At 39.8% G+C, this 18766-nt stretch overlaps 1 protein-coding gene across 1 annotated transcript; it reads left to right on the top strand.

Moving 5' to 3' along the window:
- The first annotated feature begins 6106 nt into the window (after positions 1-6106).
- Positions 6107-18053, top strand: LOC119908077 (CMP-N-acetylneuraminate-beta-galactosamide-alpha-2,3-sialyltransferase 1-like). Its single transcript, XM_038725812.1, has 8 exons — positions 6107-6270; positions 6729-7136; positions 7552-7823; positions 7997-8193; positions 12206-12385; positions 13538-13583; positions 13683-13802; positions 17053-18053. The coding sequence occupies exons 3-8, from the start codon at positions 7581-7583 to the stop codon at positions 17230-17232; spliced, it is 966 nt and encodes a 321-aa protein (XP_038581740.1). The 5' UTR covers positions 6107-6270; positions 6729-7136; positions 7552-7580; the 3' UTR covers positions 17233-18053.
- Positions 18054-18766: the final 713 nt, after the last annotated feature.

Below are 18766 nucleotides of genomic sequence, written 5' to 3' on the forward strand. Positions count from 1 at the left end.
GCATTATAAAGGGGGGATACGTTTAATGGCAGGTTCAAAATACAGTCTGAAATAATATGTATCCCCCTATAAGTTTTGCTTGGAAAATAGAAACTTCTCTATTCACCCCTGTTATTAGTCAGGATGGGTACACAAAAGTATACACAAAATTAAATACTTGATGGTAGGCCATCATCTGTGCATTATAGAGGGGGATACATATTTTGGCAGACTGCATGTCCAGACTGGTTGGAACAGTACACTACTGTTATTGCGTTGTGAATGAAAAGTGCTGTTTAAATCCATTATTAAAATGTTATGATAATGATTTACCCTTTAAGGAGGGGGACTGAGAACAATTTCCAGCAATATCCAAAGGCTATCCATGCAATGGAAACATGGATTACAAGGACAAAATATTGTCTACAATGCTGTAGGCTACATTTCGAGTCAAGTAGATGCAACATTGAGGCGAGCAATGTGTTAAACTGATTACAGTAATCTTGATTTTACAGTATCGATGGCGTAGATATTTGTAGGAGCAGCTTACTTGAAAAAGGTGACAGTCTGTCTGGATCTTGCTTCCAAACAGTAACATGGATGACCAAGTGACTATAGATAAATAAATGTTTGCTTTCCTAAAGGAACCGACTAGTTGAGACACAACTTCTGCCTTTCGTATCAGCGCCATATTGTATCAAGGAAGATATATTACTATGATTATTGTAGACTTTTCTTTTAGAGGGCGGCCATAGTGGGGTCCAAGGTCTGTGTTACAGGGGCACTAGCCCCTGTTGGCTCCCCCCCAAAACCGCCACAGCATGAGACTGAGAAGTTTACTTTCTAATGTGATAGTTATTGTAACACCTCTTGTGAGAAGGATCAGGGTCAGCATGGACTCTAGTGAGGAGGAAACTTTGATATGTAGTGGCAGAAACTTGTTTTCATGAGATCAAATGAGAGATTTCTCTCTCTCTCTCTCTCTCTCTCTCTCTCTCTCTCTCTCTCTCTCTCTCTCTCTCTCTCTGTGCATGCTGGGAGTTTGGTGGTGGAGAGTGTGGTGAGTGTGGCTGAGAGTTTCTGAGTTATTTCAAACTAATTTGTTTCCTCTCCTAAGTGTTTACTGTATGATTGTTTGATCATTTTTTGCGTTTATTGTCACTTTAAGTTGCTGTGTGTTTGGGTGCTTTGGGGGGCGGTAAGCCGTGTTTCTTGAAGCCGTCCCTGTCTCTGAAGCATGGGGTGAGGGTGGTGCCGCAGCCCAGCACCACGGTGGAGCAGGTGCTGCTGGCGGTAGGAGAGCAGGTGGGGCATGGAAACATCTCGTGTGCCTCATGAATGAATAAAGCGGTGGTTGTATTTTTGAAGGATCTAGAGTTTGCCAGTCAGCTCATAGAAAGCAGACTGGTCTTAGATGACGAGTTTGTTCAGGTTTCCCCGCTGGTGGTGCCTTCCGTCCGGATCACAGTGTCTGGGGTCCCCCTGTTTATTTCCAACGAGGTGCTAGAGACAGAACTGAAGCGCTCCCGCGAGCGGTTTCCGGGCAGTGACTCTGGGCTGTAAGGACGCCAAGCTGAAGCATGTTCAGTCTCTGCGGAGACAAGTGTTCATGTTTCTGGATTCTCCAACTCAAACTTTGGATGTCTCATTTCGTGTTAAGCATGAACAGGGACACTACATGGTGCATGCTAGCTCCGGTAACATGAAGTGTTTTGAGTGTGAGATGTGGGCCACAAGCGGATCGCGTGCCCCCACAGGGCCTGCTGCAGCTGCTGTTGCGGATGATAGCGGGGAGGGGAGCAACGGACAGCGAATGGCTTCCTGAATGACACTTTTGGAAAAACAGCAAATGTCAAAGAATATTTTCCTGATGTGGATAAATTTATTCAGTCAGTCAAAACACACTAGAGAGTTGTTGGGCTCAATTTACTGGATAGCAAGAAATGTTATCGTCTCAATAAACACGTCACCGGTCTAAGGAAAAGCGACAAAGAATAAAATGTCAAAGAAAATGAAACTTTGCTGCACTGACTTTACTTTAGATAGGATTGGAGAGGAGCCACATATTCAGTCTTCCTCTGTCCTGTCTCATGTATTAAGAAAAACTGATTTGGTTGATGTGTGGAGGATGAAACACCCTTCAGACAGACAATATACTTGGATCGAAATATCAGATGGTAGAGTAAGTGCAGCTAGACTAGACAGGTTATATGTACCTGCGTCCTTTACTGCCGGAGTTAACTTTCAGATCATCCCAGTAGTTTTTACAGACCATCATTTAGTCTTAATGGAGCTGATTCTTTCTCCCACTGGAAAACCAAAATCCTTTTGGCGTTTTAATATTAAATTATTACATGATCTTAATTTTTGTGAAAATTTCAAATTGTTTTGGGCTTACTGGAGATCTCGGAAAGATGATTTTCTTTCTCTGACTCAGTGGTGGGAGGTAGGAAAAGCTCAAATTAAGGTGTTTTTTCAGGAATACACAGCCAGTGTCACTATAAACGTCAAGAGAGCTGTGCAGGAGTTAGAGGGCCAGATAAGAGACTTGGAAAATGCCTTACGAACAGATCAGCAAAATAATGATCGTTTAAAATCTACAAAACAGGAGCTGAACTCCTTCCTGCAGGAGAGAGCCATCAGACTTTTTTAAACACTTCTGGACCATCATGGGACAGGACCTTCTGGACGTTTTTAAAGAGTGTTTTAACAAAGAGACACTTCCAGCATCCTGTAGGCGTGCAGTTCTTTCTCTTCTGCCTAAGAAAGGAGATTTAGCCCTTTTAAAGAACTGGAGATGCCCCCTGTTGTTGTATCAGCATATGCTGATGATGTAAATGTATTTATTTGCAATCAGGGAGACATTCAAGAGTTAGAAGAAAGCCTGGCCTTATATGGAAAAGCTTCCTCTGCCAAGGTGAACTGGGCTAGCTTGTTTAGTGAGGGAGTGGTGCGTGGGGAGCACTCCTGGTCTTCCTGGGAACCTTAGGTGGGGAAAAAGGGGTCTAAAAAGCCTAGGAGTTTTTTTTAGGGAGTGAGGACTTTCAGAGGCAGAACTGGGAGGGAGTGCTGGAAAAGGTAGAAGCCAGGTTGTCTAAATGGAAATGGTTGCTACCTCAGCTGTCATATAGGGGATAATCTGGTCGCATCATCTCTGTGGCACAAGATCATCGTGTTGGTGCCATCGGCAGGCCTACTGAAGGAGGTGCAGCGGCTCCTGGTAAATTTCTGTCAACACTCCGGTCAACACTGGCTGAAGGCGTCGGTCTTGTATCTCCCTGTGGCAGAGGGAGGACAAGGACTTGTAGGCATTCTGTCCAGAACCGCGGCCTTCAGACTGCAGACGGCACAGAGGCTGCTGTATGGCTGCAGTTGCTGCCGGTTAGCTCCTGCTTCTCAGGAACGCTGGCTGGCTTGGGCTGGATAAGCAGTTATTTCTGCTGAGACCATCTGAACTTGACCTGACTGGACTCACACCTTTCTACAGCTCGGTGATTAATGCCTGGCAGACACTGATGGTCACACGAACTCCTGACCCTAGGCCAGGAATGTGGATCTATGAGGAACCGCTGTTTAATAATAACTTCCTTAGAAATGCCACATTCTAATCCAGAGTGCTGAATAGGGTTGTGGAGGAAATCTGGCAGTCCCTTTCTAAGCCACTGAGAGGCTTTGCTAGGAAACGTACTGGCCAATGGAAGGATGACGGTATGTACATTTTTCCCTCTCTGAGCGTCTGTCCTGCTGCAGAGGAGTGGCGAGAGGAGAGTGGACTTTTTCTCTCCATGAAAACACCGGTGCTGGGTAGTTTCAGCTCCTGTGGGAAGAAGCAGCTGTACTTCAGTTGTGTTAAGTTGCTGAACCTTCGCTCTCTGGAGCGAGATGGTGTGAGGTGTTTGCTTCAGACGTTACCCCTAAAGACAGGTGGAAGGTCCTGTTGAGAAAAGGATGGCGGACCTTCAGTGGAGGATGATACATGGAGCATTAGCTACGAACAGACACAGAGCTCACCTGGATCCAGGCACTGGGGAGGGCTGTCCATTTTGCACTCAGAGGGAAACATTAGAGCACTTAGTGGTGGGTTGTCCTCGACTAGTTGGTCTTTTTAGAGTCCTGAAGGAACGGGTGGAAGCTTTGGGAGAGGATTTCTCTGTTTGTCTTTGGACCAAAAAAGAAAAAAACTGACTTTGGTTCTAATCAATTTGTTATTTGGGACAGCTAAGCTAGCAATTTGGAAGACCAGGAAGAGTCAGATGTTGGGTCAGGTCTGGACAGATGCGGTGCGGAGCCTGAAAGGTCTGGTTGCAGCTCGTCTGAGAGTAGAGCACGCTTTCTAGTAATGACTAGTAATCTGGAGCCTTTAAGGGCTTTGTGGGGGATCAGACATATTTTATGTTCCCTAGAGGAAGATGGTTCACTGCTCTTAACGTTTAACTTATTATTGTGTGTGTGTGTGTGTGTGTGTGTGTGCCTAATAATCCTGGTTGAGGATTTATTATGATGATGGAAATGGAGTCTGTTTTCTAATGTGACGTAAATAAAAGAAGTCAAAAGTCAAAGTCTCTCTCTCTCGCCCTCTCGCCCATTGCCAGGAATGTTTAGGTTGTTTAGGTTGCAATGTTGCCAGAGCACAAGTTCACATATAAACAATGAAAAAGATATAATTAATAAATAATGAAATGACATTATAAAAACTAAAGAAAGACGATTAAAACACAAAATAGACCTATGTTACGTTTAAAAATATGCCTCGCTTTTTCAAAATAACAATTAGTCTATTAAAATAACAAACAATATTAATGATAACAATGTGATAATTAATTAGCTTTATACAAACAACAATCCATTTGTTGCATGAGGAAATATGTTTAGCTGCAATGATATGGCGCTAATTAGGAGTGTGTGTGTGTGTGTGTGTGTGTGTGTGTGTGTGTATATATATATATATATATATGATCTAACTATAAAATATTAAAACATTGAAAGTAGCTTAGATGTAACTAAGGTACTTACTTAGCTCACTACATTTTCCAAGTAGCTTTCACAACACTGAATATATCCTTTTTGAGATACAGTAGAAGTAGAATAAGAAAGTGTCATGAAAAGAAAAATCAAGTAAAGTACAGGTACCTCAGAAAAGATATGCTTAGTAGCTTGTAAATCTATTAAATTACAAGACAGTTAAATTCAAGTTGGGCAACATTCAATTCACAGAGCTTGAGACACCACAAAAGTCAATTCTTCTTTTGCCTTGCAAAACAGTGGAATAAGTGACTATGTGAAGGGGAATTTCCCTCATACAATACAGGGATGTAATTTACTGACATCTAAAACTCTGTTTAATTTTTTTTTGTGTATGTGTCTACATTGTTCTGTTCTGCCACTGATGTGCCAGTAAACAAAAAAACAGTTCTGCCAGTATACTGAGTCATGCTGCAAGCACACCAACACTTCCTGTTGCATTGCTGAAGCCCTGCTTTCAGGATACCCTATCATCCACCTGCTTTGCCCTGCTGTGTTTGTGAAAATGTCTAATTTTAAGTGAAGTGTAATATTTCTCAAAAAATACAGTAATATATTGACATCTGAAACTGTATTCCATTTTTTTCTGTTTTGCTATGCCTCTCTGCATGTTTGGGGTCTCTTTCTAGCAGAAACTGCTGGGAAAGTGCAAATGGCAATACAATGTCAAGGCATGTCCCAATCCTAAAGCTATTGTATAATACCAGAGGTGGAAAGTAACAAATTAGCTCTCTGTGTAGCTACTTATACTTTTTAAAGTTGTTGTTCAAATCTGTAATTTTACTTTTCCTTATGTGTGTGGGGTTTTTTTTAAGTATTGTATCTCGCTACATTTTAAATAACACACGCTGCTGTATAAAAAATAAACTTGTGACCACTTTACCTTCAAGTGCAAGAGAACATCAGCTTTATCATGCAGTGCAAACTGTGAAAAAAGCTTTATTAAGTTACTGCAAATGTAAACTTAACATTTCCTGCCACTGCTTCACATTAAAAGCATTCAACTGGTGAAACATAAGTTGACTTTAATTTTGAAGTAATCACAGGAAATGCAATCTGTTTGGTAAGTGAGATCAGCGCTGACTGCCCTCATTCATCAAAAATGCAGCTACACAACAAGACAACCGTCATTTTCAGTTCAACAGTTTTCTGACAGCGGACCAGTTTGTAATATTGCAGTGAGTAATGCAACAGTCAGGAGCAGACAGAGTGAGCTGATAGATAAAGATCTGCAGGCGACAGATTGCACACCTCTACCTAGTCAGACAGGTAACCAACTCCCTTAACTTTCGCAGTTCGCAGACTCATGTTGTGTGCAGCATAAAGTCAGATCACGACTGCTCGCATGATTATGGAAAATACCAATAACACGATAGTTTTTGCGAAAGTTGAAAATATTATACAATAATATGGCAATTAGACATAGACTAACACTGTTAGCAGACAAGTGTCCCTCAAGCCACAGACTGAGACACATCTGGAACGATCAGTAGCCACCAGTTATGTACTTGTGGGTCTAATGATACAACATAGAAAAATGCAGCCAGTAGTTACAGAATGTTGCAACGCTTCCATTCAGGTTTTATTGTTGTGATGCGTTAAGCAATGTATTTCATCTTCTTCCTCGATGTCTCCATGTCATGCCACAGGGACTCATTCACATTCTATTTATACCAATGGGAAATGGGCAGAATGTGTAATAAGAATTTTTATTTCCTGGTCTACAGGTCCTTTAAAGACTCGCCCGCCACAAAAGTGCCTCACACACGGGAGCACCACCACATGAAGCAGAGCACCGCCAACATCACGCAAAACTAAACCTAAGAACGAGATTTTTTACGTTTTTGTTCTAAAACAAAGATCTGGACACGGATCTACAGGGATCTGAAATGGTTCTTTCTCGTCATTTATGCCTGTATGCCTCTTTGGACGCCGTTGTACAAACCCCCTTGCCAGAGATGTTCCAGTCCTTCTCTCAGATGACTTCTTTGTGGGACTTTAAGGCTATTAAAGCATAAGTAGGCAATTCCACTAGTTTATCGTCACCCTCAGATGCTCTTAAGGTCTGACGTTTACTACATGTGCCTCCGTTTACTCAGTATAACTGCAACAGAAGTGGATTATTGTTTAATCAGGTAAGACAAAAATCAACTTTAATAGGTACGTTTGAACTGCTGAAGCTTTTGTTGTTTATTTAATGTACAGCATAATTATTTGTATATTTTGGTTCATGAAATAAATGAAAATATTTTCAGAAATCAATTGGAAAAAAATAAGACATTATTATTATCATTAATGATAACCATATCAGAATTTTTAATACAGTTAATGACCAATTAAGTTTTTTATTTATTCTCAATCCTCAACAAGTCCTCATGAAAGAAATAACACATACTGTGATGTTCATTTCATAATGACTAGCAGCTGTGTTTGCCTGATATTAAAATGATGTGACATAATGTACCAATCTGCTTTATTTGCTGTTGCTGGTTTTAGACTAAAATAAACAATACGACAGTTTACATATTTCACCACACACTTTGTCTACAGAGTGGAATCACAAGGTTCACACAGCCAAGATGAAGGCAAAAGTGAGGATGTTTGTTGTCCTGCTGTGTGTGACTGGCATCTGTGTGTTGAGAGGACATGTTTCAAGAGGGTTTTCAGAACACCTCAACCAGCTCCAGGACACAAACCCCTGTGCTTGTGACAAATGCTTATCAGAAGATGATCTGTGGTCTATGCCGCGTTTCAACACATCTGTTGAACCATTTTTGTCAGCGCAGTACAATCTCTCAGAGGATGCTTTCAACTGGTGGAAGGTAAGTTGCTGGAACAGTCTCTCAACCTGCAGTTATCAGATCAGGAAGTGAAACACAATTATATCACAAATTCATCATCACTTCTGCCCAACATTTGTTTTAGTTAAACAACTACTTAAGCAATACATTTCACAAGTAGTATAACAGAAATGTATGTTTGGTTTGTGTGTCAGCACTTACAGGTTGAAAGGCGCGACTTTAGTACCTATAAAAAAACAGTGGACAGGCTGTTTGAGATGTTCCCATCCAGTCCAGATGTCATAAAACCCAGCCCTGACCTCTGCAGGAGTTGCGCTGTGGTGGGGAATTCTGGTAAATTGAAGCGATCACGATATGGACCTCTCATAGATTTACATGATGTCATCATAAGGTAAATCTTTCAGCTAAGGATTGTAAAGCTCTTAATAGTGCATAACTGTAAGCCTTTTTATTTATTTTATTTTATTTTTTATTAGATAACGCAACACGTAACAGCTGAAATACATAACAGACACAACAGTATTTCGTGAAAATACACAAAAACAGAAACGAGAAACAACTGTGCACAGTTGGACATAACAGCATGTTGGATATTAAAGATGTTTAAAGGCAATTTGTGTGTGTGTGTGTGTGTGTGTGTGTGTGTGTGTGTGTGTGTGTTTGTGTTTGTGTGTGTGTATGTTCAAGAGGTAGAAAATGGGAGGTGGTGTGGGGGAAACTGAGTTGGGAAGTATAGAGATTAAATGCTTTGAATTTAAGGAAAGAGTAGGGATTAACTAGAAAAAGAAGAACAAGAGCATAAATTTAAAAAAATCAATAACTAAATGAAGCATAAAAAAATATGAATAATAATTATATTAAAAATAATAATAAAATTTAATTGAACAAAACGTCTCTTCCTGTATCCCAGGTTTCATTAAAAGCTGATATCTTGCTTGTTTTGTATGCTATTATTTTTTCTAGCGAAATATATTCTATAAGTAAATGAATCCAGTGAGTGATGTGACAAGAATTCTTGGATTGCCAGTTTTGAAAGATTACTTTCTAGGTAACAGCTAGAGAAACAAGTAGTAGGTTTTTATATTTATTTGGTAGGATAATTTGCGTAGTTATCTCCCAGTAGGCATAGTGATGGGGACAATGGGATTCTGTAGCCCAAGATCTGCGAAAGTTAGTTACTGCTGTCCAATAGTGATGGGAAAAGTCACTCTTTTGACAGTCTCGAATCACCAAATCTCGTTCATTAAAATGAACTAATCTTTTTTTGTGTCTTCATTTCGTTCATTTTAACCAGGTTTGTTATTGCGGCGCTGCAGCCTAGTGGGTGATTTTTTTAAAAACAGCGCAGTCCTCAAACACAGAAGGCCGCCTGGCTTGCTCTAATTGACAAAGTATAATACACAAATTCACTTTTGATCTTTCTCTATCATGGTTCTATAAAGCCTCATGGAGCCACAACCAAATTCAAACCATGGAAAAACCACAGAAATATGTTGTCAATATTCGATTAAGCCACAACTTCGACTAAATCCGTCCATTTTCACAATCATTCCTGAGTGTACTACCAGACCAGCCATATATATATAAAAAATATAATTACTATCACTAGATCTCTAAAGTGCTGATTCATACAGTAGTCTAACGCCTATCCATGAGTAACATCTAAATGTTAACATCAGATTTACAGGGAATATATTGAAGTAATAAGCTTGACACACTAGATGAATAAAACACACTCTTATTAAAATTTAACAAATTTAATAATAATCTCAAACGCTGCAGGTTGTTCACCAGTCAGCTGTGAAACAACAGCACGGCTCTGTCGATAAATAAAAAGTAAAAGTTACTTGCATTCTCTGGCTGACCCGGATCAGCTGTTAGCTGTTCACACATCACAGGGCTAACATTAAGGTTGCTATGTGGCTGTGTTTTAATGTTTTAAAGGAGATGCCCTCTGTGGTAATTCAGCTCCTGGTAGAACTCTGTCAGGGCTCTGAAGTGGAGTGGACCCAGAATAACTCTCATCAGCTGTTAGCTGTAAACACTAGCAGGACTTACGTTACGGTGCGGCTGTGTTAAAACTACAACACAGCACTGCTAATAGATTTATTAAATGTCAGAAAATTATCAAAATAGATATTAGATATATGTCAGTCCAGTGACTGTTACCTGACAACAGACTTGCCTCTCATTCCCCGGTGCTGGCAGTAAGTCAGCCTGCTGAGTGAAGACAGACTCCGAGGAGGACCCATGTGAGCGCTGAACGATTAGTTCATTCCTGCTCCACAGTAGCCGAGATGTCACATGAAAAATTAACGACTCAAACCCAGAGACCCTTAGTTGAGAGTCGTGAACTAATCAATTCTGTTTCCTGTGCTGATGGAGACCATGCAGCTGCTGTGTAAGACGTAACGTAAGAGTCCAAGACTATTCACGCATGCGTGAAAATGAACAAATTACTCACTGAGACAACGCGTTCCTTCTGAGTCACATACAAGATTAGGTCAGATGAACGACACGTTCTTTGAACGACACAACACTACTCTCCAAAGAGAGTAAACTGGTTGGCAGGTCCAAGTGGCGTGGAGATAATTATCTGTTTTACGTAAAGTGCATTGAGGACAGATATCGGTATTGACCAGTCCCATTTTAAATATTTTGTATTGAGTGAGGTGTATTCTGTGGATAGTTTTGTATGAGTAGCAAGTTTGTGATGTGTTGTGGTCATAGAGAAGATATTATTGCAGATTTGTGGCCAGACGTCAGGGTTGAGAGAGACTGCTAAATTGTTATCCCATTTTGAAATTGGGACTGTTACAGAAGTATCTGTATCTAATGTATCTATATGAGTTTAGAGTCTGGAGATAATATTTTTCTATCTGTGATTTTTGATATTTACTTAATTTGGGCTGCCATGATGGAAAATACACAGGGGTGTTATGCAGTTTGAAATCCGGATCGTGCCAAAAGATGTTATCAACGATTTGGTAATTTTACTAGTTTTCTACAAGGCTGTGAGAGTTGATGAGATTGTGTTATTCTTACAGTAATTAGTAAAAATGTGAGAGTGAGTGGACGTTTGGTCCATCGTTTAAAGTCATCTATTTTTTTTATCAGAAGGGTGTAGTTGAGGTGAAAGAGATCTGACATCTTATTAGAAATATTAATGCCAATGCAATAAATATTTTATGTTGCCAGCTTGAAGAGGAAAGGAGAAGTCTTGAGCTGCAGAATCCCACGCATCTAAAGATAGCACTAGTATAGTTGATTTATTCCAGTTTATTATGTAGTCTGAGATTATTGAGAAGTTATTAATGATGTGAAAGGTTTCCTGTAGTGACACAGATGGATTTTTTAGATACAGTAATAAATCATCTGCATAAAGACTCATTTGTCATATGTGGATATGTGGATATATCTGGATTCCATCAATTTTATTTTGTCGTATTGCTGTTGCGAGTGGTTCAATAAAAATAGCAAATGGGGATGGTGAGAGTGGATCCTTGTCTGGTTCCCTGATGAAGTGTGAAACTAGGTGAGGTTATCTGGTTTGTGATTACTGAAGCTCTAGGTGACGTGTACAGTGTTCTTATCCAATGGATGATTGACTCTCCAGAACCAAACTTGCGCAGGGTGCTAAATAGAAAAGTCCAGTTTACTTTGTCAATAGCTTTTTTGGCATCTAATGATACAATTAAGGTTTTGTCTTGTCTTTGCTGTTATATATCGATTAAGTTAAAGAGTCTACAGAGGTTATCTGAAGCGTTCCTGCTTTTGATGAAGCCTGTCTGATCTGGGTGGATTAGTTTTGGTGTAACTGTCTCTATTGTTGTTACTAGGGATTTTGTAATAATTTTTAGGTCAGTATTAATAAGAGAGAGTGGGCGGTAGCTAGAAGGGTGATTTGGATCTTTGTTATAACTGTAAGCCTTAATATGATTTAAACAGGTGAGTTATATAAAAATTCAATCCCCGCACAGTTGTCATGAACAGGGAAATTAGATACCAAAACCAGGCTACAGCTAGCTTCAAGTGTCCATTTGAGGAACTGCAGGTTTTGCACTTGGTTCATTTTTCTTTCATTTACATTTACATTTATTAATTTAGTTATAGTATAGTTTATTTTTTTATTTCTTTATAGTTTAGTTTAGTTAGTTCTTTTATCCAAAGCGACTTACAATTGCTATTTATGTCAGAGGTCGCATGCCTCTGTAGCAACTAGGGGTTAAGTGGCTTGCTCAGGGACACACTGGTGGTGTCACAGCAAAGGTATGCATCTTATCCACTGCTCAATCACCACCCCCACATTTTCCCTCAATGATAAAATTCAAGCAGTCCCCCAATGCAGTGTGTTTCTGTCAATGATAGTGGCATATAAGATAACATCCCATTGTTCTATTTAGAATTAACCATGGTCCTACCAAAGGCTTTGAAGCAGATGTCGGGACCAGAACAACTCATCATGTCATGTATCCAGAGAGTGCCGTGGACTTGGATAACAACACTCATCTTGTGCTGTTTCCATTCAAGATACAAGATCTCGAGTGGCTCATCAAGGCCTTCTCTACTGGATTTACTGGAAGGTGAGTCAGATCTTTTAATTTCTTTCTCCCCACTCCCAGTGTGTAGACATAATGAGTTCAATATTAAATACATAAATATGACAACATAAATAATTATATCAATAAATACAAACTAAATATATTGTATAAGCATGAAAATGAGAAATTATCCAAGACATTTTAAAGTTTTTATTATTGTATGTTTCAAATTTGCCCTTTTACCACAATGACAATATTATTTGGCTGTCAAGTGAGAAAGGGCTGAGTCAGTTATGTGAAATATAGCCAAAGATCCTAGGCAACATTAAACACAAATAATAAACTTAGGTACGTGGCAATAAAAAGTAGAAGTAAAAAATAACTAATAAGTAAAATGATAAAACCTTAAGAATAAATAAAGCTATTAAAATTCAGTGCAAATTAATCAACTAACCTTTTCTGCATGTTGTTGTAGGATTTACCAAACTCAATGAAAACAGCCAGCAGCTGCAATGTGATCAAATCATTTGAGTGTGTTCGAGAAGGGCCCACATTAAGAGACAGCAATGGAGTAATGTAAGGGAGTAAAGACTCAGTAAGAGCCTTATAAATAAATAAAACCTAGTGCCAATCACACCTTACCGTGAGAGATGGCCACTCGACTTTAGTACGTAGCTCACAATGATGAGGATTATAATTATCACCAGTAAGGAATTCACCACAACTTGTGCCTGTTACTTAGGAATTTACATTCATGCTGCAATTAATCCTGCAGCACACAATTTACATCCAATACAAACAGTCAGTGCCAGTACAAGAGGTAGTTTTCCCTTTGTGTAGGGAAGGCAAAAAGTAATGACTGACTGTCATGCAAGAGACTGGACTTCATGTCCTGTGTCAGACAAACAGTGTAGTTGGCTTAATTCCCTGTGCTCAATACAGGTCCAGTAGAAGGAAAGTAACACATCCCAGCACCATTAACCTGCAACATACCATCTAGGATGTAGCCTAAACACAATATACAGCTCTACAGGACAGCAGTGCAGACACTGAGATATGAGAAACAGCTAATCTTCCATCCAGGGTGTGTTAAGGACAGGCTTCCCTGCCAGTTTGAGCTCTTAGGAACCAGCAATTCAAATCAAAGCAGTTTCCTTTGATGTTAAGTTTGATACTTCATGGTATTTTCAACAGGTCATATGTGCCAGTTAAGTCAAATATCAAAGCTAACAAGGATTTGGTGAGTATTATTTTGAAAGCATTCAACAACACATTGTATTGGCTACAAAGGCAGCGGCTCCTAGAAATAAGTGTAAAGGCTAATTCTGATTCATAACAGGTGATGGTGATCAATCCAGCTTTCATGAGGTATGTTCATGACATGTGGCTGCAAAAGAAGGGCCGTTATCCATCCACTGGCTTTATGGCTTTGATTCTTGCCCTCCATATTTGTGACGAGGTGAGTCAATTATGAAATTGTTATTTCCTTGTGAATGTCACTAGTGTTGCTGTAACACACTAATGATTAACAAGTGGATGCAAATGACATGATGAAAAAAGTCAAGTTATCAAAGTTTGTATTTATGTAGCTTTCTTCTGAGAAGTGTTAACAATCAGATGTTACTCATTGTTATTACAGTTTTTCACAATTGCTAACACGCTAAACCCCATTCTCTGAACACAGTGCTCAGTGGCCTAAATCCATTTGTCGAATCAGCCACTCTCTTGGCAAAACCTTAAACAAGTTCAGGTAGTTAAGACACTTTTTGCAAAATGGTAAATACATGCAGCAAAAGTTAAACACAATTACAACACAGCTGTCATCTTTTACACACAACTCACAATTCTGCACACTTGTTTCTAATGATGTGATCAAACTAATATGTGGTCCAGTCCCTGGCCAGCATAGTGGCAATGTCACCCTTTGACCAACCTATAAGTAAGGGACAGTGTCACCGTGAGCGCGTCGGCCTTGTGTTCAGGAAGCCACTGTTCTAACATGTGCTGCTTGTGTGTACACTGTGGTGATGCTTGTGAATGTTAAACTGTTTATTAGCAACACATTATATTCCCCACCACCAACCCCATCCCATTGAGCTAGCCGTGTTGAACGCTCACCGACGCTAAGCTAACGGTTCGCCCCACGGCCTCCCCTGGTCAGAACCGAGTGAGAGGGTGGGTGAGGCCCAGCGTCCACTTTGCTAGCCTGACCGCAGAGTCCACGTGGCCATAATGGTCCGCTTCCACGACGTGACAGCCGAAAAACGAGCTGTTCTTACCGTGGAAACTGGGCAATGCAGCAGTGTACTGTAACTGTGCATTCCCAGCGCGCCCACGAGGACTCGCATGGACGCTTTGCTAGCTTACCGGCTGCGAAAGCGTGTTACATAAACAGACACGCTGCCCTGCCAACATGTCTTTCGCTGAGCGGTCACAGCGCAGCTAGGATAGTCCGCTATAGCCGGTTGAGAGACAGCCAAAGTCAGGTCTCTCTCGGTATAGCGGGACGAAAGAGATCGCTTGCTGCTTCGGTTGGTTTAACTTCCTCCACGAGGATGTGGTGAGTTCAAGGCCAGGTCAGCCTTTTTCCAACTCCGGCCGGTATGGCTGGTTCAACCTGTCGAAAAACGGTCCATGGTGCGTTCAAGGACACCGCAGCCTTTTCGATTGCAGCCCTTGGAAAAAGTCTAAGCCTTATTATTATTATTATTTTTTTTTTTTAAAGGGGGACAAAGGCTGATGTCCACGGGAACACTGCTAGCTCACTGACAGTGTGTGTGTTCCTAAAACACACAACCACATTGTCAACATATGCTCAACAGAACCAGCGCAGCGTTCAGCTGACTATCTGCGACAGCACGAGTCGAGCTAACGCCAATCTAGGTCAAATATAGCCGGAGAGACGCAACCAGACAACATGTCTCTTCCAGCGGTGCGGCCCGTATCACTTTATTACAGTGGACAGCGGCTCATTCTCCCAGCAGCAGCTTGCTGCAGTGGAGAGGAGGATGCCCTGTCCTGACTCGGCTTCACTGCAGCTGTTGATATTGACTGCTCCACTGACGACGCGCTCACGGTGACACTGTTATACGTCACACACATATCAGTAGCGACGTCCTATTGGTCGGCTACGTGCACGATAAAATATCAGTGGGCAAGTGCATGCGTGTGATTGGAGGAGGTAGTACCCATAGAGTCCAGTAGAGGGTAGAGTGAGTACAGTAAGGCTGCATCCAGCACTTCCCAGGGTTTTCTTTGCTTGTATGTGATGTGGATGAAGCCTCTTACTATATGGACTTTAATTTTGCAGTTTGCAACATTTTTGAGGGTAACGTGCTTTTCATTAATAGGTTTCTTTGTTCTTTGGGCTTACTGTGTTTGAATATACAGATATTCAATACTGTACTTGCAGTATTTACTGTATACTATATATTTATTGTACTAAGTTGTGATTATTATACTTTTTGAATTGGAAAATGTGTTTCCTCTACGCAAGAACAGTTTTTCTGTAACTACATGCCCTGGACGCTGTGTTAAGTTTTGATGTAGCGTCTAAAGAATGCTCTGTAGTGTTTTACCTATTGACTGGCTGTGTTTATGCTTTGAAAGCATTACTTGATTTTGATTTTTGATTCAGGCGTTTTCTGAATGTAGTGTAAAGATTAGGTTTTGTGTTTAAGTTTATGAGAAAATGGATGAAGGTTTCAAGAAATGTGTCTCAGCAATTGTGAAAAACTGTAATAGACATGGTGATATTGGCCAACATTTGGGTGAACATTCCTATGGAGGCCCAGCATTAGAGTTAAATTCATTCATTCAAACCTTTATTTAACCAGGATAAAAAACTCCTTGAGATTAAAAATCTCTTTTACAAGAGTGTCCTGGCAAGTGGCAGCAGCGCAGTTACAAATACATACAGAGACACTTACAGGTAAATACATAGACATAATTTCACTCATCATATTCAAACAATGTCATCATAAAAAACCTGGGTCCTAAATCAATTTAAAAACAGTGACAGACAGACTGCCTTTCTGCAAGATCCTTTAAAAAGCCTTTAAAAGGATAAAATGAGACCAACTCCTTCAACTGTACATTGTTCATTCTGAAGCTGATTCCATGCAGAAGGTGCTGCAAAATTAAAAGCCTTTTGCCAAAGTCAGTGCGGGCTTTAGGGACAGTCAATAAAAACAGATCCTGTGAGTGCAGGTGATATGTTCCTGCAGGCCTCGGGAGGATGAAGTCCTAACACTGCCTTATAAATAAAAAGATGCCAGTGCATCCAACGCCGAATGGAGAGGGAGAACCACCCGACCCGAGAATACAGCAAACTGTGATGATTGAGAGATTTTAAGTTTGTGATGAATCTCAAGGCTCCATGAAACACAGTGTCCAAAGCATGAAGACACTGGGAGGTTGAATACATGTATAAAATATCACCATAGTCCAAGACAGACAAGAATGTTTAACCAGACCTGCATTGGCTAACCCAGACTCGTGGCCCGACTGGCTTGATAGACAGTTCAGTTTGAATGCTGTGGCCCACTCAGTAGTCCAGCTGCCAGTACTGCTTATGTAGTGTGATTACAAAATTAACATCTTGAAAGTTGTGGCACTTGTTGCAAAGGCAGTGTTTCATTATGTACATACATTATGTAATTCTGTTTAAGTTAATAGATGTTTTTGTTGTTATTTTTCTTATCCAACAGGTACATGTGTTCGGTTATGGAGCAGACAAATATGGAAACTGGAATCATTACTGGGAAAAACTCAAAGACACAAAGTTTAAAACCGGAATACATCCTGGAAGTCATGAGTATGGAATTATCGAGGAGCTAGCTGAGCAACAAAAGATCAAGTTTTTTACAGGGCGGAGATCTTTCTCTTAGCATTTAAACTATTCATAAACTTGATAGCAAATCATTTGCCATGCAAAACAAGGATGAAAAGACTAACTGCCTAGCTGCACAGGGAAAAAAATGTTTAATGAATGTGAATGATACTGTTGAGTGTTTTTAAACTATTCAAACTGATTCAGTGAGATTATCTATAAAGTGAAAATTGCTCACATCAACAGAAATGTAGGGTAACAGCTGTTCTAAGCTGAAAGCAGAAGGAGAAAATATTGTATAGAATGGAAACACAAGGACAATGAGAGTAGTATCTTGAATGAATGTTTTGCCAGCTATTTAAGTTCTAAAATTTGAAAATGACAGCGTGTTACAATGTGTAGACTATAGTTTTTTTTCTTGAAAACTGTTATGTGATGACATTTTTTACATAACTATTTTGTCTGCTGAAAGATTGTGATGGATTATTTAAACGTGTTAATGACTGTGCTGAAATGTTACCTCATTAAATGTATTTAAATACGATGGCGCATTAGGGTCATTATAGGTTAGAAAAAAGAGGAGGTGGGGGGAAAATGCTGAGGAAAAAAATCAAAATTGAAGTGGTAAATTTATAAGAAAAACTTGGATGTGTTATGTTCTCACTGCAAAGTACTTTGTAACTTTGTTTTGAAATGCGCTATATAAATAAAGTTATTGTAGTTATTATTCGGCAAAAGGTTTTGTCTAAAGCAAACAAAAAAAAGTTGGAAACTGTACTGCAATTCAGACAGAAAAAATATCAAAACTGTGATCAGACATATACAGGGTTCCAATTGTGCAACACACTAATTAAATTAACAATAAAAATCCAAACTCTGTTCTCTGTTCAGAGGTCCTTTATTACAATCTTTCTTGTCTTTATAAAAAGTTTAAACGGCAACGATTTGAAATGTGTGTCCTTCTGGGACAAAGAGGATAAAAAAGCAAGTAAAGGAGAGAAAAAAGGACACATTGAATTTTTTTAATTCGTATGAATGAGAATACCACACATTTCTGTGTAACAGATGAAAGAGTTTAAAATTAGCTTACCTATCAAGCTGCCATTACACATGTTTAAACATAGAGGGTACTCTTATACTTCTTACTGTAATAACTGGAAGTCAGGACGTCATCACTCCACTGATGTGGGCAGTGTTGGTTGTAATAACACTGTAATATTAAATGTATTACACTGGACATTTGAACCTTATGCTTTGTTATCTTCCCTGCAGAGAACATGCTTATATAGGGTTAAACACATTGTTCTTCCATTAAGAGGATGAACATAAAGGTTTTCTATGGTTCATCTAAGAAAAGGGCACTTCCAGCTGATGGTAGTGAGGATGAATAAGGATTTAGTAATGAGGAAAACAATGAGTTGCTGGAAATCCTGCAAGAAAAGTAAGAGTGATTGTGAGGATGAGTCTAAGAACGCAGATGAGGAAAAGAATGAAGAGCAGTTAGGATAAAAGTGCAGTGACAGGTATGAGTATAAGATAGGGAGGAAACCTATTTAATAACTTGTATTCACTTATTGATAATGTGATGCATT

This window comes from Micropterus salmoides, unplaced genomic scaffold, assembly GCF_014851395.1.
Source record: "Micropterus salmoides isolate LMB-PRFRI ecotype aquatic unplaced genomic scaffold, ASM1485139v1 Ms_hic_scaffold_17, whole genome shotgun sequence".
Taxonomy (NCBI): domain Eukaryota; kingdom Metazoa; phylum Chordata; class Actinopteri; order Centrarchiformes; family Centrarchidae; genus Micropterus; species Micropterus salmoides.